Source organism: Mixophyes fleayi, chromosome 4, assembly GCF_038048845.1.
Source record: "Mixophyes fleayi isolate aMixFle1 chromosome 4, aMixFle1.hap1, whole genome shotgun sequence".
NCBI lineage: Eukaryota > Metazoa > Chordata > Amphibia > Anura > Limnodynastidae > Mixophyes > Mixophyes fleayi.
Window position 1 is genome coordinate 73,361,486 of NC_134405.1, and position 23,558 is coordinate 73,385,043.

A 23,558-nucleotide genomic window follows, 5' to 3' on the forward strand; every position below is an offset into this window, starting at 1 on the left:
TCAACACAAGACCTCTAGGAAGAAGCCTTATGGATGCTTGCTCCCATTACCCATTCCTGATTACCCTTGGTCACAGATCTCCATGGATTTTATCACGGACCTTCCCCCTTCCAAATCCTGTACTGTAGTGCTTGTGGTCACGGATCGCTTCTCTAAAACAGCCCACTTTATTGCTCTCAAAGGCCTTCCTTCTTCCTCCTCCTTAGCCGATATTTTTATTAAAGAAATATTTCGCCTCCATGGCTGTCCTCAACATATTGTCTCCGATAGGGGATCACAATTCATATCAAAATTTTGGCGGTCTTTTTGCAATAAATCCGGGATCAAGCTTGACTTCTCTTCCGCATATCATCCCCAGTCCAATGGGGCTACTGAGAGAACCAACCAAGAATTAGAGAAGTTTCTCAGAATATTTATCTCTAGTAACCAAGACAACTGGGTGGACCTTCTCCCTTGGGCCGAGTTCGCCCATAACAACCATTTTCATGAGGCCATCTCTAACTCCCCCTTTTTTGTTCTGTATGGCTGCCATCCTAGACTACCCACCTTCTCTCAAGTCTCATCTTCTGAAGTTCCAGCAGTGGACTCTCTGGTTCGTAACTTCTCTGATATTTGGGAACAAACCAAGACAAACTTAAAACAAGCAACTACTCGTTCCAAAAAATTCTACGATAAAAGGAGAAGAATGACTCCAAGTTTTGCAGTTGGTGACAGGGTATGGCTATCCACCCAGAACATTCGTTTAAAGGTTCCCAGTAAAAAATTTGCTCCCAAGTTTATTGGCCCATTTGCTATTTCTGAGATTATTAATCCCGTAGCCTTTAGATTGAGTCTGCCTCCCTCCTTACGCATACCCAATGTCTTCCATGTCTCCTTGTTAAAACCGATGGTAACCAACAGATTCTCCACCTCATCCAGAACTCCTCCTCCTGCTGTGGATCGGGATCAAGTGGAATACGAGATTAAAACTATCCTAGATTCTCGTAAAGTTCAAGGTGCCATACAGTTCTTGGTGGATTGGAAGGGTTACGGCCCTGAGGAGCGCTCATGGGTAAGAGCCATTGACCTACATGCTCCCCGTCTACTTAAATCCTTCCATAAAAAATTTCCTTTGAAACCCTATTAGGTGTTCGGAGTCCACCTTTATGGCAGGGGGTACTGTTACGGACTTACCTTATCCCCGCCGCTCCGTCCAGCCGCACTTCCGCATTCAGGACCATGTGACCGCACCCGGAGGCGGTCACATGACCACAACCTAGAGGCGGGGATTTTGAATCCCCTTCTGTATAAAAACCTCACTCTGACACTCGCTGAGTGTCAGAGCAACACTTACCTGTTCCTGGCTCCTGCTCTTCGTGGATTGCAGTGTCTTCCTGTTTCCTGTGTCTCCTGTGTGCTGATCTCTGCCTGTTTGACTTCCCTGGCTCTCTATTCCCTGTGTACCGACCCGGCTTGCTGACCATTCTCCTATTCTTGTGACCCGTGTACCGAACCTGGCTTGTTGACTCCGAGTTGCCTTCTGATTCTGCCTGACTCCATTCCTGTGTACCGAACCGGCTTGTTGACTCCGCTACCACCGCTTCACTCCGCTGTACTACATCTTGAGGCGAACCTGGGGACCGCGACCTGCGACTCCTGGCAGCGAAGCCCACCCCGCCTTGCGGCGGTTCTTGGTGAACACCGGGGAGATCGTTAGACTCCGCACCTCAGGTAAGCCAGCGCTAATCAAGATTAGTAATATAGTATCCAGAATCTGTTACAGACTATAAGTCCTGGAGCATCTGAGTTCCTGTGAGAATATTGCTCTATACAGGAAAGGTTGCTATAGGTGCACTGTTCTAAGAGTTTATCTGGTTTCCAGTGGGAGCCATTACAGTGAGTGGCTACTGGAAGGCAGGTAAACGGCAGGTGTCTGCAGATGGGAGGGGGACAGGACGAGCTCACCTTCCCTCACTATGTCACCTCCAGGGCGTAAATGTATCAAGGTCCGATTTTGACAGCGTGTTAAAAACGCGGCAAAAAAAACCCCTGAAATGTATCAAGCTGCGATTTTGACCCTGATCTTCAAAATCGCTGGTCATCTCTTGTGATTTGCTGCGATGTAAACACTCCCGTGTTTAGCTAACTCTCCTGTGTTGTAGCAGCGAGTTGTAAACACATCACTGTTACACTGCCTGTCATACAGCTGCCGGAGTTAAAATGGTAAAGAATAGATGAAAGTTTAAAAAAAAAAAAGCGTGGGGTCCCCCCTCTATTCCTGCTTAACCCTAGTGCTGCCTGACTATTGCTGGTTCCGTGAAAATCGGGGAAAAATTTTGCGTGGGGTCCCCCCCGATTTTCTCTTAACCAGCACTAGGCAAACCAGCCGGGGTTGTAGGCACTATAGCAGGGGGACACGCAGCAGGGGTCCCCCTGCCATAATGACTAACCAACCCCAGACTGTTCAGCCCTGGGCTGGATTCCCTAGGGAGTGGGGTCCACCGAAAAAAATGAGCGCCCCCCCCCCCTAGAGACACCCAGCCCAGTGCTGATAGCACTAGGGCTCTTCCTACTACCCCTGGGCTGCGGGTAGTAGGGTAATACCGGCGATAAATAGTTAAAAAAACAAACGGACGCCATTTTGTTTTGTGGAACTACAAGTCCCAGCCAGCCAGGTTGCCCAAAATAGTGTGGCCATGCTGCTGCTTGTATAACTACAAGCACCAGTATACCCACTGCAGCCAGGGCATGTTGGCACTTGGAGAACCACAAGTGCCAACATGCCCTGACATCCATGGCTGGCTGGGACCTGTAGTTCCACAAAAGAAAATGTTAAATAAAACACCACTCCCTTGTTAAAACCACTAACATTTATTAAAAATAATAAACCCACAATAAACACAGTAAGCACCCTCATTTACACCATATATTTTTATTAAAAATAATAAATCCCCTGATACTCACCAATGAAGTCTTCTTTCTGTCACAAATGTCCCAAATAAACTTGTAGATCCAAAAGTCCAGCTTGCCCCAGTCCCCAAAGTTATTTATACTTCCAAAGTTCAGGCTTGTAATCTCTTTATGTCTTCGCCCAGGAGGGGCCCATTGTGGCATAAGTATACACACTTGTATGTCTAATGTGTGTATGATGCAAATGCCACTGTATTTGAGCTAGTCTCATATTGAGATGTATCCAACGGACCCAGGGCCATCTTAACAACATTATGGGCCCCCGGGCAAAGCAGTGCACTGGGGCCCCTATATATATATATATATATATATATATATATTTATATATATATATGGCGCTCGCAGTGCATGTCGGGCGTACCGTCATCACGCCCTACATCCATTGCGGAGCGCAGCACGGAGGAGGAGGAGACCAGGGAGGGAGCCATTTCACCAGCTGCCCATTGTGCCGAATGGAAGAGACGGCCCTGAACGGACCCTATGCACGTAAATACACTTTCCTGTGTACGTTCTAAACAAATATGTCTCCAACTGTAAGTGGACTGTACACCACATATCACCAGGGTGTCTAGATGGACCACACAGCTCACTTCAAGTTACACGCCTAATTTCCGGTCTTTGGGGAGATGGTACTAATTATTTAACTTAATACCAGGTAAAAATGCACTTAGCGCTCCATCAGGACTGGATTTGGGAAATGCTGGCTTACCATGTAACTAGAATTATGTTTAAACAACATGAGGTCTTTCTATTGACCTTGAGAATGCAAAACTGTCTGCTTTTTAAATATATTTAACAACTTTAAATAGGAAACCAAAACACATTTTCTACAAATAAAACTTCTTTGTAAAATAACATATGTATGAGACTACAATAGCTCTAGTAAGCTTAATGGTAGTTTTACTACACACTATTATATGTTAACCTACTTACAAAAAAACACTAACATCTTACAACCAGTAATTGCACCCTGTGAGGCTATTATAAAAAGACATCTAATCCTTGAAAAAGTAGCTCATGGGAAATGTTAACCTACTCGATGTCACACTGAAGCATCTCGCCATCTGTGCCACAGTTCCCAAACCTGTCCCCGACAGTATTGACAGACTGGAAGCAGGAAAGTGGAGCGACTGTAGCACCTGGGATGTGGGAAGATAAGTTGTTCTCATTTTTTCATACAACAAGCAAGCAATCACCATTTAAATATTATTAATTTTCATTTATTGAAATAGTCTCAAATGCAGTGTATATATAAGTTGGGGATATTCAGATAAATTGTGGTACATTGAAGTAAATTGGACGTGCTGGTTGTGCTGACATTCCAATATGATCTGTTCCACCTGCTGCAAATGCAAAGCTCCTAATGTTTAAACTAATTTTCATACTGCACTAACCTGGGCTGAATTACTTAACAAGTATGGCATTTTTACATCAGTTACTTAATTTAGTCTACAATAAGAAATACATGAAAAGAGTTAAGTTTTGAGAAAGTGTCTAAACATTTGAAGGCTGTGGGAAAGTCTGATTGAGCTTGGTAGGGAATTACATATGTAGGGAGCAGCACGGGAGAAGTCTAGTAGGCAGGAGTGAGAGGTGGTTACCAGACACGAGACAGAGCGCAAATACTGGAAATGATTAATTCATGGCTGGATCTTGTACAATTTGGCCACTTATGTATGGGACCTGTCAGCAGCGTCAGCTAATTAAATAAACGGTATATATAAAACAACAAGAACAACAATAGTAGAAATAAAGACATACTTTTTCCAAATATCCTTTGGCAATGCCTATTGTAGTCATAGCAGGTTTTCTCAAAGCACACAGACTCTCCGCCATTACACGGAGAACCATTCTGCTGATACACATCTACGGGGCAGGTACTGGATTTACCATCACAGTACTCTGCAAGGTCACACTCTGTGCTGGGGATCCTGCAGGGCGTCCCTTCTGCTGCAAACTGGGAAATATGAACATACACAAATATTCATCTATTAATATTTCGTGGGCCATAATAATGAGTTATATGTAATATGCAAAAACCCAGACTGGAGGGTGAATTAGACTCTGCATGCCCTCTGTGCATACTGCAATGTCTAGGTTACAATATTACATAATTACAACATTCCATTATTATCATTACACTCTACATTACTCTCAAGTTTCATGTAAAGAAGAAGAACACACTTGGGGATATATATACTAAACTGCGGGTTTTAAAAAGTGGAGATGTTGCCTATAGCAACCAATCAGATTCTAGGGCCTGATTCATTAAGGATCTTAACTTGAGAAACTTATTATTTCAGTCTCCTGGACAAAACCATGTTACAATGCAAGGGGTGCAAATTAGTATTCTGTTTTGCACACAAGTTAAATACTGACTGTTTATTCATGTAGCACACAAATACTTGATAGCTTATTTGTACACTGACATTTAAAGTTGATATTTGTGTGCTACATGAAAAAATAGTCAATATTTAACTTATTGTGAAAACAGAATACTAATTTGCACCCCTTGCATTGTAACATGGTTTTGTCCAGGAGACTAAAATAAGAAGTTTCTCAAGTTAAGATTCTTAATGAATCAGGCCCCTAGTTATCATTTTGTAGAATGTACTAAATAAATGACAGCTAGAATCTGATTGGTTGCTATAGCTAACATCTCAACCTTTTCAAACCTGCAGTTTAGTAAATATACCCCTTGGGGTTGTTTGCAAAGCACAAAACTTCCACTGCACACTGCAAAACCAGCTTTGGAACAGCATTGATTTGGGCAAGTGCGCCTAGATTTCTGCAGAGGCGCATAGGTTTGTGAGGCAATATGGCGGCAATTGCGGAGATATTTGCATAGGCAGAAGGGAGGAATTGAGTAGAGTGGGGGTATCCCTCACAGATAGGTGCACCTAGTTATGCAGAGCAGTGCAGAAATAAGATTTATTTTCATGGGTGGGATTCTAGAAGTCGGATAAAAGGCTCATGTTCCGGGGAGCTCCTTGCTGTATAGAGGACCATTCCACTCTCTGAATTGTTCACTAGCTCTGCAATGGATACCTCCTATACTTTTAATGGGACTTGTTTTGCGCTTCTTTGGTTCTACTTTTATGTACAAGGACATTGCTAGATGCTGTCTAACGAAACATTCACATTTTTGAACAGTGCACTTTTCTGTCTCTGGTACCTATGTGCTCAGCACAATTTATAGTTTTTATATATTTTGCTTGGTACATAACGTCTGTGTGAGCTCTTCTTAGGCTTTTTTGCAGGTATCACTATGTGGGGGGACATCATGATTTTTGTGTGTTTTTAATGAAAAAAAATTACTTTCACTTAAGTTGCAGGGACAAGTTTGGACATTCTGAGAAATGTCCGCTTTCATAAAATATTTTGGTAAGTGGGTTATAATTACTATTTTGTACCATTTTTTCAAATATTTTTAAACAAACTGTTTATTAAAAGACGCAAACAAAAACATGTCCCGCATGTAACTTCACAAACAACATACAGAATAAACAACATTTTATACTTATTTTTATACTTATATTTCTTTATTGTCTACATTTATGTTTTATGGAATTATATGAAGGGAACTAGGCTAGATTGTAAAGGTGGGAAAACTTGACGGATATATGAGGGGAAAGCAACTTGCAGACCAAAAGCAGAGAGAGTGTTAACAAATTTACAGTTAGGAATTATATGAGGTTTTTATATTGTAAGTAAACCATGGTTCCTACTTGGTCAAATTTGTTCCCCTTTTTTGTGACCAAAGTAGGTAATTATATCCATCTAGCTATGAACCAGATCTTACTTTTAATTATATGAATGGGACGTAGTAGTGACTGTTTCAAAAATTTCGCTCCTGAGCATCTGACAGCTTTTTTTTTTTAATAAGGTATATACAAAAAGTTAAAAAAATATGGAGCCCATTGAAGTACAAAATTGGCACCAACCTTGGGTAGCAAATTAATTCATATATGGTCTGGAGTGGATATTCAAGAATTATGACCCAGATGCTCTAAATTCCGTTATTGAATATAAGGAAACCTTCACAGGTAGTTACTGCCTTTAATGTCTCCCTAACACTAAGTGGTTATGCTCTAAGATTAGTAAATTCTCCCCAACCCCTGTTTAGGTACAGCTGTTTTACAACTTAAGAGATCTTAAGGATAAAAGGATGCAAATGATTGCAAATATCAGTACTAAATACACATTAGAAGTTAATCTCTAAACTCTCATTTTTTAATTGAAAGTCCAGGATTGGTGCTTTCGTGTTCAGGTACAAAAATCAAAATGTGCATAAGGGTGCGGAAATTCAGGCCCTTCTCCAAAGAGTAAGGGCCCCTCTATCCCTGAACCCCTGGAAATAAAAGCCCTCACAGGGGGCAAATGTCTTCAGACCCCCTTTGCCACAAGGTCACTTTGTCCTGGGATCTGTCGGAGGTTCACCCAGGGCACGAAAACTCGCCCATCCCCTGGAAGGGAGGGCATCGGAGGGTTTCAGGGGGGTGGGAAGGGAACCTGAGGGTCACACCAAGCCCCTCCTTAGATCTTTGGGGACATAGAGCTCATAAGGTCTACCGCACCCCTAATATCTTTGAAGCAGAAAAAACATAAAAGTGACAAACGAGAGGTGAAAAAAACTAGTGTTAATCTCTAACCTCTTATGCTTAATGCAAGTTCAAAAAGGTAAAAAATGTAAGTAACACCTAAACCTGTCACCGCTATAGCTCATAGCTCACAAACGCATACACTATCAGAGAGAGAGGATATCAGTTAACCACATGTGCATCACTGTAAAGTAAAGGCAGTGAGTTACTAAATTTGCAAAGAACATGGCTTTTGAACCACCCAGAACTCATTACACGTTTAATTCACTACAGTCACCCAGGTCAGTACTGGAACTAGAAAAATTAGTTATTTAATGTAAAGTCTTTTACTTTTCCCCAGAATGATAGTGCTATGGGACATGCATATAAGCAGTGCAACAGTTCTGTATGTTGGCCTTTGTATTTAAAGCACACATGAGGGTAAAGCTGAGACTTCTCCGGTGGGTTTAAAAAGTGGAGATGTTGCCTATAGCAACCAATCAAATTCTAGTTTTCATTTTGTAGAATGTACTAAATAAATGATAGCTAGAATCTGATTGGTTCTTCAAACCCGCTGGAAAACTCTCAGCTTGATGCATTTACCCCATGGTCTTTAGAAAGGCTTATTTGACAATCTTGGTGCACTATTTTATAAAGGATTATTATAAATATTTAAGATTGATACCATAGCTCTGATTAAGGGATTATAGGAAAATGATACAATTAATGGGCCTTCTTCTGAATACAGAACTCTGCAAGCATATTTTCTAGCACCATCAAAGAAACTAGGTAATATCCTATAACCAAATATTTTATACATCGATCCGTTAATGTTTACATTAGACAAACACAAAGCGTAACAAAAACAGACAGGTCTAGTGAAATTAAAGCAGTTAAGGAGGGAACATGTTTGCTATAACATGTATTACTTTTAACAAGACAGTTTATTTATTGATCCAAGTCAGTGACTTGGGATGTGGGATGGGCTGTCACAGGCTTTTTAGCAGCTGAATGATTTTTGGGTTAACAAAGGTGTTCAGACAATCAAGAAAAGGGAAGACCAAGTAGGTCCCCTTACTCTTTATTTAAATATTAATTATAAAACTTTAAACAGATGAATAAAGGAGATAACAGTTCATCAGGTGTATGAGTTTGGTTGTTAATTATATATGTATTGTTTAATCTAGTTTAAAAAGTTCCCGTTTAAATGTTATATCCTCACCTCACAGTTGTGGCAACAAGGTCCTGATAAACACGTAACATTGTCTCTCAGTTTACAAGTCAGTGGGTTACAGCACATATTAGTCTTACATTCCTGCAGAGAAAAAGGAACATTGATTGCTTTACCAATTAAATACAGCTTAGTAAGGCTGGGTACACACTACATGGTTTTCAGTCGTTTATCAGGCAAATCACATGATCAACGTCTGTTCGGCCCGGTATCGCATTAGTGTGTATGCTCCAACGATGAACGATTATCGTTCCAAAGCATATTGCATTGTTTCATTTGATTTTTAAACTGGACTAAAATGAAGTTCAATGATGGAACAATGTGGTTCCAATCCTGCAGTGTGTATGCGCTCATGACCGGCAGTGTCCACAGAACTCTGTGGCATGTGCAGAGCAGGGGCGGATCTAGATAATTGGTGTACCGGGGGCGATTTAGGGGGGGGCGATTTAGGCCCCGCCCCTTTCTGCCTTCTGATGCTGTCGGCGGCTGCACACTATGTGCAGGTCAGTTCTGCAGTGACAGTGTGCTGCGCGAATGCTCTGATTGTGTTTAAAACACAATCAGAGCAGCCGGGCAGCACACTGTCACTGCAGAACGGACCTGCACATAGTGTGCAGCCGTTGGCAGCAAGCCCCTGCTAGGGGGGGCGATCGCCCCGATCGCCCCCCCCTGGATCCGCCACTGGTGCAGAGTCATGATCTGTGTTTAGTGTGTACACATGTATCGGCATGCTGATCAGGACCTTTTTTTTTTCTTAGTTAAGGATATCGGATAAGAAGACATTTCGTATACCCAATGTCTAAACTAGAGATGCTCACTGACCCCCGTGTTTTAGTTTTGGTTTTGGATCTGGATTACCGTCGTGTTTTGATTTTGCCAAACCGCCCTTGCGTGTTTTGTTTTTGTTTTGCAATTTTGTTTAAAAATCAATATTTTTGGGCATAAAATAACTGAATTTAGTGCTCCACCTGTTTCTCGGATAAGTAATGTACTTGTAAGGCTAATAAATTATGAAAAAAACAGTTTAATTCCTGGTAGGCTGTCATTAATTCTACACACAAACCAGATTGTCTTCCTCTCCATCTATGCATATTGGCAATGCAGCCATCGTCTTTGGGTGTATATTACACCCTACACTATAGTTAAATATATAAAGAAATGGACAAAGGCAGTTTGGTTTCTGTCTCTCTAGACCGCCCTCCACTTGTAGAAAATACTAAAAAATTTTGCCTTTATAGACTACAATATAAATTGAAATGGACAAAGCCAGTTTGTGGTCAGTCTGTGTATGACACCCTACCCTTATTGAGAAAGGGGTTAAATACTTTCCCGGTGTGAATAATATTGTAATCTTTCATGTTACTGCAATTTTAAAGGTACTGACCTCTTCAGAACCACAGTCACACTCTTCCCATAGGTCTAACACCTTATTACCGCACTTTGCATCCACAGAGGATATGTCAGAGGTGGGAGAATTCCACAGACAAGAGGCTTTGTCGCTTGCATAGAATGCTTCCATATCTTCCACACTACAGTCACTTAAACTAGTTGAAAACCTGTTGCACAATAAAACACAAACCAGGTATAATGGTTGTATTAGTCATCCTAACACCACTAAACCATTAACTTCTAACAGTTGCTAGTGTTGGAGGTTATTTGAAAAATACCCACCTCAACCTGGCCTCTTTATCCTCTTCTGTTAGGGAATATCAGAACCAGTGATTTCTATAGTGTATTAGAGTGATCATATGACCAGACTGTGTAAAGTGAGAGCATTAAACAAGGGACTTAAACTTTTCTGTGTCTTAAAGCTGCCCAAGAATGTAGAGAAGAAATGTTCATTGGGAAACAAAACTGCATGGAGGACTTCATTCCTATAACAACATCCAGCAAAGCCATGATACTGCCTGATTAGAATTCAGTATACATTGTGTATTGATGACCACATAACCCTTGTACACAACTGTTGCAAAAAAGGGCCATAGTGCAAAATGTGACGTCTATGTGGGATGAGCTGTGAGCTCAGGTTCATAGCCGGTCCTCATCATTCTAATCTATCTATAGTTCAAATCCAAATGTTTCAGCAACTGAGAAGAACCACTTGACTCTGTTTAGGTTTTTCAAAACGAAACAACAGACTCGGACAAATTAAAATCCTCAGATGAAGCCACATAAATGCACAAAGGGCAAACATCCTCAAAGGTCTACAGATCTGCATTCCAGGAATCCTGCATTTCCTCATATCTATGGAGCAGAGAAACAACTATACTCAGGAATGACGTGTAAACGACAGCACTGATCTTGTGGAAAGCCAAATAACATTAGCCTAAAAAGAGGAAACTGAAGAAGTGACTATCCCTATACTTCTGGAAGAATCATTAACACACAATATGAACAATAAGAATAAATGGTAAGCCATCTGGGACCCAAGCAGCAGGACATACTAAATACTGGTTGGCAGGGTATAGTTGATGGGGGGAGAACGGAGTGGCAGGGCCATCTCTTCCATTGGGCACGATGGGCAGCTGCCCGGGGGCCCCACGGGCAAGGGGGCCCCATAGGCACGGCTCTTAATGAGAATAAATAATCCTGCAAAAGAAAAAACCTGCAAAAAAAACCTACAAGGGTCACTGAGCAAGTACATCTATCTGTCTCTATCTCTATATATGTATATCTGTATCTGTATACATCTATATCTAGATCTAGGGGCCCCGGTGCACTGCTTTGCCCGGGGGCCCATAATGTTGTTAAGATGGCCCTGCGGAGTGGAAGCCTATAATTATCTAGATTACATCCCAGGGTCCATTGTAATGCAGTTTTAGATGTACAACATGTGAAATACCTAATCCTTAAACAGTTCTAGAGCAGATGAAGATATGACGCATCAGTAGCAAGTCAGATATGGGAATGTGCGTGGTCACACTTGGAATGACATGTGAGTGCACGTCATCACAACTTACAGGCCTCTTTCCACCATGGTGCAGCCTAGTTTCCCAGACTGGCAGCTACATCCTAATGTGTCGTGTTTCATTCCCAGAACATGGCCTAACTCATGTACAAAGAGAGCAGAGCTCAGCACCAGTTTATCCAGGTTCATCTGCAAAAAAAGAAAACAACACACATAATATCAGTTGTCAAGAAAAGGTCCGGTTGAATAGAACATGAATATAGAAAATAACGCTTCCTACCACAGAAATGAAAGCTGAATTATTTGGATTACAGGCTCCTCCTAAGTGTGCCAGCCCCGATGAGGAAATTGTACTCTCTCTCCTAAAACGGGACAATAAACCAAAGCCCAGAATGAGCACTCCACAGATACTCTGTACATTAATAAGTCCTACTATATGACAGTGCACTACATTACTCTTATTGCAATCATTAGGGTTCAACAAATGTACAACTATATGTAATTCCTGTTTTCTAACAGTTTTCTAACGTCCTTTAAATGTATAATAACATTTATAAAGGGTTAAAGAGCAATTAAAGCCAGTGTTTGACATTAATAAATAATAGGGCTGTGTATTACTGAGCTTAAATGTACCTGATATTACTTAAGGGTTTATACGTAACTAAATGCACATCAAGCTACCTTTAACCCCTCTGCAGCACCTCTATGTTAAGGGGGAGATGCTTCTCAAACAGAACAGACAAGATAGTAACTCACAGGCTTGCTCGGCACAAAGGCACAGTGTGGATTTTAGGATTCATAACAGGGGTATCTAGCAATGTCACAGCAGGCCAGATGTATAAGGCCCCGAGTCAGAATAAAAAATGGTTCCATCTTGTGAGGAAAAAGTTAGTATATTCTTTTCCCAAATGATGCTGACATTTTGAAGAGACAGGAAAGAGTGGAGAACGGTCCAACACAAGGTGTTCTTTATGTTTAGGGCTAATTTTAGAGGCACAATTAGACATTTGGGGGCCCAATAGCAACATTTTTTTTACAATGGTGGAAAACTCACCTAAACACACAGGCTTTTGACAGGGAACCCACCTCAGCTGTGGCCCTTATGGCAGTTACACACCCTACAACTATGGTAGTTACATCTTTGGAGGTAATGATTATCTGTAGTTGCTGGGTCAGGAAACAATGGTGGACCATTAGTGGTCTGTAGTGGGACTGCCTTGTGGCTGATGGGAGTCCTGTGCTGTTTGACAAACAACTCATCTATAACGTTTCCCGTAGACCCAGAGACAATGACTTTATGCTTAATATCTGGGTTTTTTTTAATGTTTCTTTAGCAATTTTTACTGTTTATATATCACATGTTAAAATATACAAAAATTAGCATTGTCATTATTATATCAATTATTTTATCAATATTGTGCTCTCAGAGAAAGAGAGTGAGATCATCATATCTCAGTCAACACAGGCACAGTTGTTAATTGGAAATGTTTGACATTCTAGAGCAGATTTATCAGAGAGTGAAAAGCCTTATTACCCGCCCTATACATATAAAGTGTTCCGGGTGGTGATAACATCGCTACTGCTGCTGTTAACCCTGCCTTAGCATGGAGGAGCCTACTTATTATGGCAGTACTTGTACCGCCTCGATACCTGTTCCGTTAATGCTGCTCGATGGCGTTAACAGAAAGAGAAAACTGGGGAAAAAGTATTAATTAAGTTATTTAAATAATGTTAAATCACTGCACTTGTGCTACTTTAATAAATAGGCCAGTAAGTTTTACTATTTTCATATGAAAGAAATAATTATTATCTCCAGTCCATAAATGCATCACAACCTACCACATAGAAATATTTCTCACTTACAAAGACAATCCTACAACATCATAATTAACTCGATTATCCAAGAATTTCTTCTTCCACTCCAGGAAATCTGAAAGTATAGCCTCAGCACTTTCTCTATCCGTATTAATCGGACTTCCTTCGGACCAGATTTCTATACCCACCAAAACAATGTGTGTGTTGAGTGGCTGGAAGACCTGAAGAAGGAGGAAGAGGAAGGAATTAATGTCTAGAAAGTCTTATTCAGTTTTCTTAAGCAGAGACAATGGATGACACCTTTCAGTTGGTGTATCAGATCTTTTAGTTTTGCCCTTCTCCAATTTTCCACATTCAGCATTTAAATATCTTGGGTCTGATTCAATAAGGAACACAAAGTGAAAGCAATTTGCCCTGTAGCTGGTGCAAGTGATACAGCAGAAAATCACGTACCTGAGAGATGCCCAGAGCCAGAGCCCTCTTAACGCATGGGCACAAGCATAGGGGCCCCATAGGCTTGCCAATTTCAGTAGATTATTCCAGAAGATTTATTGAGAACCTTAAACCCCTCTTTATTAAAATGTTTAAGCGGACTAATTCCCTTGGTATCACCTGTTACCTCTACATGCGATCTTGCTGTTGTGAATACATATCTTGACCTTGACAAATACAACGTACATGTACTAGTTGTATGTAAGGAAGGCAAAATCAACACACATCATTTTCTGAAGCTGTAAACCTATAATAAAGTTCTTCTAATATTTTTAAGTGTTCATGTCAGTTGCCTCTCCCTGCTACCTACTATTAGTAGGTGTGAGTGGTTTTAGTATGTAGGGGCCCAGTGCACTGCATTGTCCGGGGGCCTGTAATGCTATTAAAACGGCCCTGCCTAGAGCTTGAATAGGACGGACTTGACACGCTCTTATTTACATTGGCTACATGCTCACTCCCCTTCCATCCAACATTCCGCCCTTTAAATCGTAGACTGTCTGTGTCCTTTGCATTCGAAGATAAATTGGATGTACTTGTGTATAGTCCTTTTCTGAGGATTCGCATTGCAAATTTCCACAAAATACGTCACATATCGGCCATTACATTCTTCAATGAATCAGGGCCCTTCGAGTCTCTCTCTCCTATAGATTGTAGTTTTTAAATAAGCATGAAAAAAATATTTACACTTCCTGACATACTTTGAAGGGCAAAGAGAAATAGTTAAAAAAAAATAAAAAAATATGTTTTTTAAAAAAAAAAACTATTTTTCCTAAGCATATTATGGGCCAAGCTAAATGCCGTTCACTAGTGATCCTCTTGTTTCCCAGATCACTACTGTTCCAGTGGCTCAGGGAAATCAGAGGCACTCTCCCACTTCCCTTGTCCTGGAGGCAAGAGCTAAATAAATTGCTTCCCACCTCCGGAAAGCTAAGAAGCCATTCCTCAATATGTTTTAAAAACAAGTGACATTTTTCAACGACCAAAGCATACAATGACACCAAAATATATTGTCTGTGGCAGTTTTCAGGAGAACTGTGTGGGCTGCTCAGTCACTATGGGCATCCATGGCATTGAAGTATGTAGAATTATATCTACTCTAATTATATAAATTATATTAGAAACTGCACAGGAACTGAAAATCACTGTGTGTTATTTACAAAGAACAAGAGAAAACACGCCATTGGGAGGAGGACATGGGAAAGACATTGCGGCTGGTCCCGCATCAGGAAGAAGTGACCAAGAGCTCCATATGTACACGTATTAAGGATTACATGCATAAACTTCTGTTTTGTTAGTACTTGGTCCCAACTTGTCTTCATGTTACCTATCCGACCTCCTCAGGCCTTTGCAGGTGGGACTGTGGCACCCTGCCCCATATTTGGTGGGATTGCCCTAGGATAGAGGGGTTCTGGCATAAAGTCATCCGACCTTTCCTACCACCACCTTCCACGCCCAGTGGCAGATACACCAAAGACCACACACCCACAGCAGCTAGATGCCATATAGCTCTTAATTGGGAAAAAAACAGCGCCTCACCAGTGGCGGATCGCGCCCCCCCCCCCCCCCCGGCAGGGGCTTGCTGCCGGCGGCTGCACACTATGTGCAGGTCCGTTCGACAGGGACTGCTCTGATTGTGTTTAAAACACAATCAGAGCAGCACACTGTCCATGTCTGTCACTACTGAACGGATCTGCACATAGTGTGCAGCTGCAGGAAGCCTTAGCTGTCAAAAAGGGGGCGGGGCCTAAATCACCACTGGTAAAACTATTTTCTAGATCCATCCCTGAGCCCCACACACTCCCTGCCCTCATCAGCAAAGTCTAACAGGTCTACAAAGTTTGAACATATTACTAGCATAATACACAACCCTGTAGTGGAGAAACTACCATTGGTTTAGCAGGTGCGGTGCACAGTGGCATATGGAGGTAATGCCCCTGTGCACTGGTTCCCTCTTCCCCACTTCCCTGCACCAGGGCCCACAGCTCGCTAGTTCCGCCTCTGCAACCCCGGCCAGCTTTTTTAGAGCAGAGCGTGGGCATTAGCTGGGCCCCTCTCACCTCTGGGTCCCATAGACTGCCACACTCCCGGCACCCACAATAATTACCTCCTTGCCTTTGGTCATTCATATTACGTTCTGAAGAGCTATATGTCAATCTGTATCATCATGGAGCAAATAAAGACTATTGGAAAGTTTTACAGTTGCATTACATACCGTGTTGACGTTATTTATCAGCTCAAGTATGCTCTCAATCAGACATGTGGCATTCTCATCATGAAACTGGAACTGAAGGAACAAACATTACCGTACATATTTTTAAAAATATATTAAATATTCCTCAATAAGTATACAGGTTAATGTTCCCCTAGTTTAAATTATAAGGATATTAACAGCAAGAAATGATGTGATCTGCATAAAAACACATAAGGCTGTAGGCCAAGTTAATTTACACAGGAAACTGAACCCTGAGGTGACAGACAATATCCTTATTATATCCGGTATAGTGTGTATTATTCCTTATATATAAAATACATAAATGTTTCCAACGACTACGGAAGTGATGACAAAATTATTCAATATGTATTTACTACCCTCTTCTGGCCAGTTTCTAGTATGACAAGATCATCTGTGTCTAAAGGAGATGTCCACTGTTTAAAATCTGGTGAAGGAGATGTCTGCTGTGGGACAAAATTGATGGTGTTGGAGGGGAAACATAGTGGGGTCGGTGGTTCCTCCCTGCCGCGTTGGTTACCTACCCTGCTCAGCGCTCTCTGTGGCAGGAATCAAGGGAATGACCACCGATCATATAATGGATTATCACCTGCATAGTAATCCTGACAAAAATCACAGTGTATCTGAATGCATGACAGTTTTATTCTAAAACGCACTGACCCCTGCCTTTCCTTACACTGGCCCTGGCATTCTCCACTCTATTAATATTATTTAGCAGTGCTCCTCACAGTGATATCATGTCTTTGTGGATGACAATATCACCAAGTAGTAGCATTATGAGTAATGGGTTTCTGGATAAAATATACCAGACCGTATACCATATATAAAATATACCATATAATATCTGAAGGTGGTAGTATTTTATATTATTTGAAAATGTGAAAATATTATAGTATTATTCGTAGGGCCATAACTAGGGCTGTGCAAGATAGGCAACCACCCAGGACGCAAAGCTGAAAGGGGAAGGGGGTGCAGGGACATGACTATTTTATGTTAATTAGGTTACAGTTAAAGGCTTGGGCCATCAATTTTCATTGCTGCCCCAGGCGCTAAAATTTGTAGTTACGGCTCCATAGGCAAACCGAGGGGGGGTTCCTAGTGCCTGGAGAAACACCCCTCCAAGCCTGGGGCACTGTATAATTGAGGTGGTTGGACCCTGCTCTGCTTCACACAGCTCTGCTTGAAAAGGGAGAGCACCTAACAGTAGTGCACGCAGCATTGCCCATGTATATTATGGGGATAGGAAGAGTTGGAGAGCAGCCAAGCACTGTCTAAAATTATAGCCACGCCCCCATGCCTGCTGGTCATGTCCACTGGCAGCGTGATGTGGAAAACCCCCTCTACAAATCCTGCTTCTGCCTCTGGGGTCTGATTATTCGGATCCACTGATTAAAATTCCAGCTCTGCTAATAGTTTTAATCATGTGACTATTTCAAGATTTTTTTATAAATGTTACGTTCTCTTTTCACATCAGTATCACATATGTACTGTGCCCACTTTAATTTTTTTTTAATATATATATATATATATATATATATATATATATATATATATATCTATATAAAAATACCTGTTGCTGGGAAATCACCATAAACAGCTCCACGTATGCAGTTCCACGCTCATTTGTTTCCTACAAAAGTGGAAAAATTATCGGATAAGGGTCAAAGAATCTGTTAGGATAGGTTGCCAGTTTGTCTGTGTGATTGTTAACGACAACCAGACAGTGTTGATTTACAGAATCGATACCTGTCTACTGTTACACAATTTCACCACATTGTATATGAAGTGTGATCTCATTAGAATCATTAGAATTAAAATGGACCTGTCAGTTCTATATTTTATTTTAATGTCTTGTATAGAAATGTTCACATACTGTATTCATTACCATCTCTGACCAGTTGTAGCAACAAAACTCATTTCTATTTATTTAATCATTATAAATCCTGTATGTAGTAGGACTGACTCAGTTGCAGTAGAGGGTTATAATAAGGGTGTTTCTAGTGTTAGCCCAGTGCCCAGGGCACTGAAAGCCCAGACTTTCATGTCAGAGGTGCAGGTAAAGGTGCCCATACACGTTGTGATTTGAATGGTCAATTAGGCTGTAACAGATCTAACTGGCCACAAATCAGTGCGCATGGGTACAAGACTGCCAATCCTGATTTACATTACGTATCGAAATGATACATAATGCATGCGATGACTGCATACATGTTCAGATGCCGCTCACCTGACCATGCTAATGTAAGGTTTAGTCAAACACTTCTATGTACATGTATGGCCAAATCTAATAAACATCTGTCGGCAGCTTAAGAAACAATAAAAGATAAAGTGAACTTGTTTAATATTCCAATGAGCATAGTGAAATGTTCTTGCTGTTTATTGCAAAATACTTGGAGTATGAGGACTGCTTTGATTAATAATACACTTGGAGAGTGGCCTGCTGTGTTTTCTAGTGAAAATTTAAATTACCAAATAGTCTAAAGTGGATATTATTATACAGTTATTATTATTATGATTGCTCCATAAATAAAATCTCCTGCAGAGCTGCTGTTTTAGCAAGCGGCACATAAAGGGCATTATAAGATTTATGTAATTTTTACATTTACACAGCACAGAAACACATTAAGGAACTTGCTCTATAAAGATGTATGCATCAGCATTTCATAGGCAAGTGCGGGGACTCTTAGCTTGAGCACTGTCCAAGGCAGATTTGAGATTTATTGTGCCATAGAGACAAATCCTTCAGAGCAGACTAATAATAGGTGAGAAATTCCTCTCCCTCCTCTCCCAGCTGCCCCCACCTCTGATCCTTCGCCTCAACCCTTGCCTGTGCTCTGTCTCCCTTCAGCTCCCCTCGCTCTCCACAGCCCTTAGCCTCCACCATCCCCCAGCCCTTGGTGTCCCTGGACGTGCAATGACTGGCCCCACAGTGTGGTAATTCCCCTTTGTGTCAGGACCCCCACCCAAGGTTGCCAGGTCCCCCTCCCCCTCCTGTGCTCCAGCATAATACCTGGCTTCCCAGTTTTTACTTCCGGGTCCCAATTTTCCTGTGTTCCTCTTTCCTGGTTCACAGTGGTCCGTCGGTTTCACCGTGCTGGTCCCCATCCGGCCCGGGTTCTGCTGCCCTGGGCTACGGGTTCCCTCCCTCCAGTCTCGGTTCCCTCTGTTTGTTTAGCCCCCCCTTTCCAGGCCAAGCTCTCCCTGATTATGACATGGCTGTCCCGCTGGTTCCTGCGGCCCCGGTTTATCCGGGTGCCCTCCCAGTCCTGCCAGATCATACCCTCCCATTCCAGTGTGCCCCCCCCTCACTTGTCCCCCATTTCTTTTCCCCACCTGGACCTTGTGTAGCTGCAGTTGCCCTCGCCAGCCCTTTCCCTCCTTCATGCTCACCTCTTCCAGCCTGATCGGCCGGTCCCTGTACCAGTGGCTCCTGCCCCATCGGCCGTGGTGAGGCTCCTGGGGTTCGGAATGGTTGGTCTGTTTCTTCTGTTACGGGATCCAGCGGACTGGTGGTGTCACGGGAATCCAGGGGATGTATGTACACATCAAAGCGATTATGTGGTAGGAATATGATGAAGCTTTCTGTGAGAAGCAGGATGGGAGGTGTGTGATAGCCTTTGGTTGCATAGATGTTGAGGTGTGGCTGGAGATTACGCAGCCTAGAGTTGGTGTGCCTGGTGGTGGAGCTGCAAGGAGAAGGATAGGGCAAGGGAGGCCTACCAAGTATTTTAATTCCATAGGGAAGTGTTTTGCCATTAACAGTGGGCATTGCGACAGAGGCTCGGCCTGTCACTTCCGGCATTCTTGTGTGGAGTATGGAAGTGGCCACTCTGCAAAGGATTGTACCAGATGTACAGGGCAGGTGCCAGATGAGCGTGCAGGGTCTGGTGGCACCTCTCATTAAAGCCTTTTCTCCTGTATTGCTGGCTGAGGTATCTAAGTGGTTGGCCTGTTATCCGCATAAAGGTGCTGAATGTGTCACTCACCAGACGGTTAGTGCCTCTGGTTTGGGACATGGGTCTCTCTCTCTCTTGCTGGCGCCTGTTCTGCTCCGCGGCCGTCCGCCATCTTGACCAAGGATTGCGCATGTGCAGAAACCATGGACTGTTAAAACCTTGCTCATAGTCTCATTGGTCAATCAATCACCTCTCACTACTTAAGGCACCTGTTACTCTATTACCGGTGCCTGTTCTTGGTTCTCATTCCCTTGTGACTCCGAGGTGTTTCCGGTTTCTACTCAAGCTCTCTGTTTGCTGTGGAATATACCTGCGCCTGGACAAGCCTTCTCTCCATATCGTGGTACAACCTGCCAGCCGCAGACCACTCCACGCTACCTTGTTACATACCTGCACCTGGACAAGCCTTCTCTCCATATCGTGGTACAACTTGACAGCCGCAGACCACTCCACGCTACCTCGTTACATACCTGCACCTGGACAAGCCTTCTCTCCATATCGTGGTACAACTTGCTAGTCGCAGACCACTTCACGCTACTTTGTAATATACCTGCACCCGGACAAGTCTTCTCTCCACATCAGTGGTGAGACTTACCAGTCGCAGACCACTCCACGCTACCTTGTTACATACCTGCACCTGGACAAGCCTTCTCTTCAAATCAGTGGTACAACTTGCTAGTTGCAGACCACTCTATGCTACCTGGTAACATACCTGCACCTGGACAAGTCGTCTCTCCATATCAGTGGTACAACTTGCTAGTCGCAGACCACTCTATGCTACCTGGTAACATACCTGCACCTGGACAAGTCGTCTCTCCATATCAGTGGTACAACTTGCTAGTCGCAGATCACTCTACGCTACCTGGTAACATACCTGCACCTGGACAAGTCGTCTCTCCATATCAGTGGTACAACTTGCTAGTCGCAGATCACTCTACGCTACCTGGTAACATACCTGCACCTGGACAAGTCGTCTCTCCATATCAGTGGTACAACTTTCTAGTCGCAGACCACTTCACGCTACTTTGTAACATACCTGCACCCGGACAAGTCTTCTCTCCACATCAGTGGTGAGACTTACCAGTCGCAGACCACTCCACGCTACCTCGTTACATACCTGCACCTGGACAAGCCTTCTCTCCATATCGTGGTACAACTTTCTAGTCGCAGACCACTTCACGCTACTTTGTAACATACCTGCACCCGGACAAGTCTTCTCTCCACATCAGTGGTACAACTTGCTAGTCGCAGACCACTCTATGCTACCTGGTAACATACCTGCACCTGGACAAGTCGTCTCTCCATATCAGTGGTACAACTTGCTAGTCGCAGATCACTCTACGCTACCTGGTAACATACCTGCACCTGGACAAGTCGTCTCTCCATATCAGTGGTACAACTTGCTAGTCGCAGATCACTCTACGCTACCTGGTAACATACCTGCACCTGGACAAGTCGTCTCTCCATATCAGTGGTACAACTTGCTAGTCGCAGATCACTCTACGCTACCTGGTAACATACCTGCACCTGGACAAGTCGTCTCTCCATATCAGTGGTACAACTTGCTAGTCGCAGACCACTTCACGCTACCTTGTAACATACCTGCACCCGGACAAGTCTTCTCTCCACATCAGTGGTGAGACTTACCGGTCACAGACCGCTCCACGCTATCTAGTATTAAACCAGCATCTGCACAAGTCTTTACATTTACCAGCGGGAACATATGTCAGGAGCAGCTTACCCTACTATTTTGCATGGTACCTGTTATTAGGACTAAAACCTATAGTGCCTCTGAAGTATAGCTGCGAGTCGCTGACTCTCCTGCTGCATTATTGATTGGTCCTTCTATAGACTTTATCCAGTTGTCATATATTGGTCTGCTGTATGCTACCTGTGTGCTAATTCACTTTGGAACTTTCTCCTCCTTTTATCACTGCTCATCAGTCTACCATGTTACCATTGTTTCCATTGTTCAGAGACTCTGCATTTATATCATTTACATTCTCTTTCCTATTCAGTTGTACAGTTCCGTATATTCACCACACTTCCCAGAGGGCCGCGACCTGCACAGTGGCAGCCGCTAAAACCATACTCCCTTGCGGGAGTTCCTGGAGAAGACCAGCCGCTGTGTTAGATTCCGCGCCTCTGGTAAAGTGAAATTCCACCTGGTGAATTCTGGGTAAAACTCCTAGTGCCCGTGACAGTAAGAACAGGCCATGACAGACCCAGGATCGGAACCAACAGCTAAGGACATGTTGCAGCACCTAGTTACTCGGATTGAACAACAAAATGTTCGTCACCAACAATTACTTCAATGTTTCCAGTCTCTAGTTTCTCGGGGAGACCCTGTGCAAAATGTATCCTCTACTGTTAATCCTCCAGTGTCTTGTTCGCTGCCAGTGCCATCCCAGGCGTCTACTGCTTCAGCTCTACACCTGCCTACTCCTTCAAAATTTGATGGAGACCCGAAAGCTTGTAGGGGCTTTCTCAATCAGTGCTCCATTCAGTTCGAGCTCCAACCTCAAAATTTCCCTACCCATCGCTCTAAAGTGGCCTATCTAATTTCTTTGTTTTCTGGACAGGCTCTGGCATGAGCCTCCCCTCTGTGGGAAAGAGATGACCCTCTATTGGAGGATAGTGCCATGTTTATTTCTACTTTCCGAAGAATTTTTGATGAACTTGGTCGTGTTATATCTGCTGCCTCTAGCATTTTTCGATTACGCCAAGGATCTCGTTCAGTAGCACAGTATGTAATCCAATTCCGCACACTTGCCTCTGAACTCCAATGGAACAATGAGGCATTGATAGCTGCCTTCTGGCAGGGTCTTGCTGACAAAATAAAAGACGTACTGGCCTCACAAGAGTTACCTTCTTCATTGGATGCTTTGATATCTGTGTGTAACCGAGTGGACATGAGATTCCGAGAAAGAAATTCTGAAAGGGAGTCTTTATCTAAAATACCTGTCCGCTTGGCATCCCGATTTCGTCATTCCTCAGCACCAATAGAACCCATGGAGTTGGGACGTTCTAGATTGACTCTAGAGGAGAGGGAACAACGATTAAAGAATAAACTCTGTATCTATTGTGCTGATCCTAATCATATGCTGAACTTTTGTCCTAAAAAGTCCGGAAACGCGAGGCCCTAACCTGTTCTGGAGAGGTAAGGTTGGGGTCCCTGGAATCCTCTCCATGTCATATGGATTCTAAAACTTGTTCGTTTGCTGTTACTGTTTCTACTTCCACTAGCTCTTTTACAACTCAAGCACTTCTGGACTCTGGAGCCGCTGGAAGTTTTATTTTAAGTTCCCTAGTGTGTCAGTGGTCCTTACCAGTGACTCCTTTAAAAACAGCTATTGCCGTCATGCCATAGATGGTTCACAAATTATCAATGGAATTA

The 23,558-nt window shown here is 42.8% G+C and overlaps 1 protein-coding gene across 2 annotated transcripts in view; it reads right to left on the reverse strand.

The window, feature by feature from the left end:
- The window catches only part of LOC142151627 (disintegrin and metalloproteinase domain-containing protein 9-like), an 89,840-nt gene that overhangs the window by 17,431 nt on the left and 48,851 nt on the right, over positions 1-23,558 (reverse strand). Inside the window, exons 8-16 of one of the 2 annotated variants that reach the window (XM_075207464.1) lie at positions 17,776-17,835; positions 16,188-16,259; positions 13,532-13,704; positions 11,949-12,030; positions 11,721-11,857; positions 10,145-10,316; positions 8,752-8,844; positions 4,711-4,906; positions 3,986-4,088 (exon numbers count right to left, since the gene is read on the reverse strand). In XM_075207464.1, the coding sequence (XP_075063565.1) occupies positions 3,986-4,088; positions 4,711-4,906; positions 8,752-8,844; positions 10,145-10,316; positions 11,721-11,857; positions 11,949-12,030; positions 13,532-13,704; positions 16,188-16,259; positions 17,776-17,835 (1,088 nt within the window). The remainder of the gene's footprint in view (positions 1-3,985; positions 4,089-4,710; positions 4,907-8,751; positions 8,845-10,144; positions 10,317-11,720; positions 11,858-11,948; positions 12,031-13,531; positions 13,705-16,187; positions 16,260-17,775; positions 17,836-23,558) is intronic. The other variant, XM_075207465.1, reaches the window with a different exon arrangement.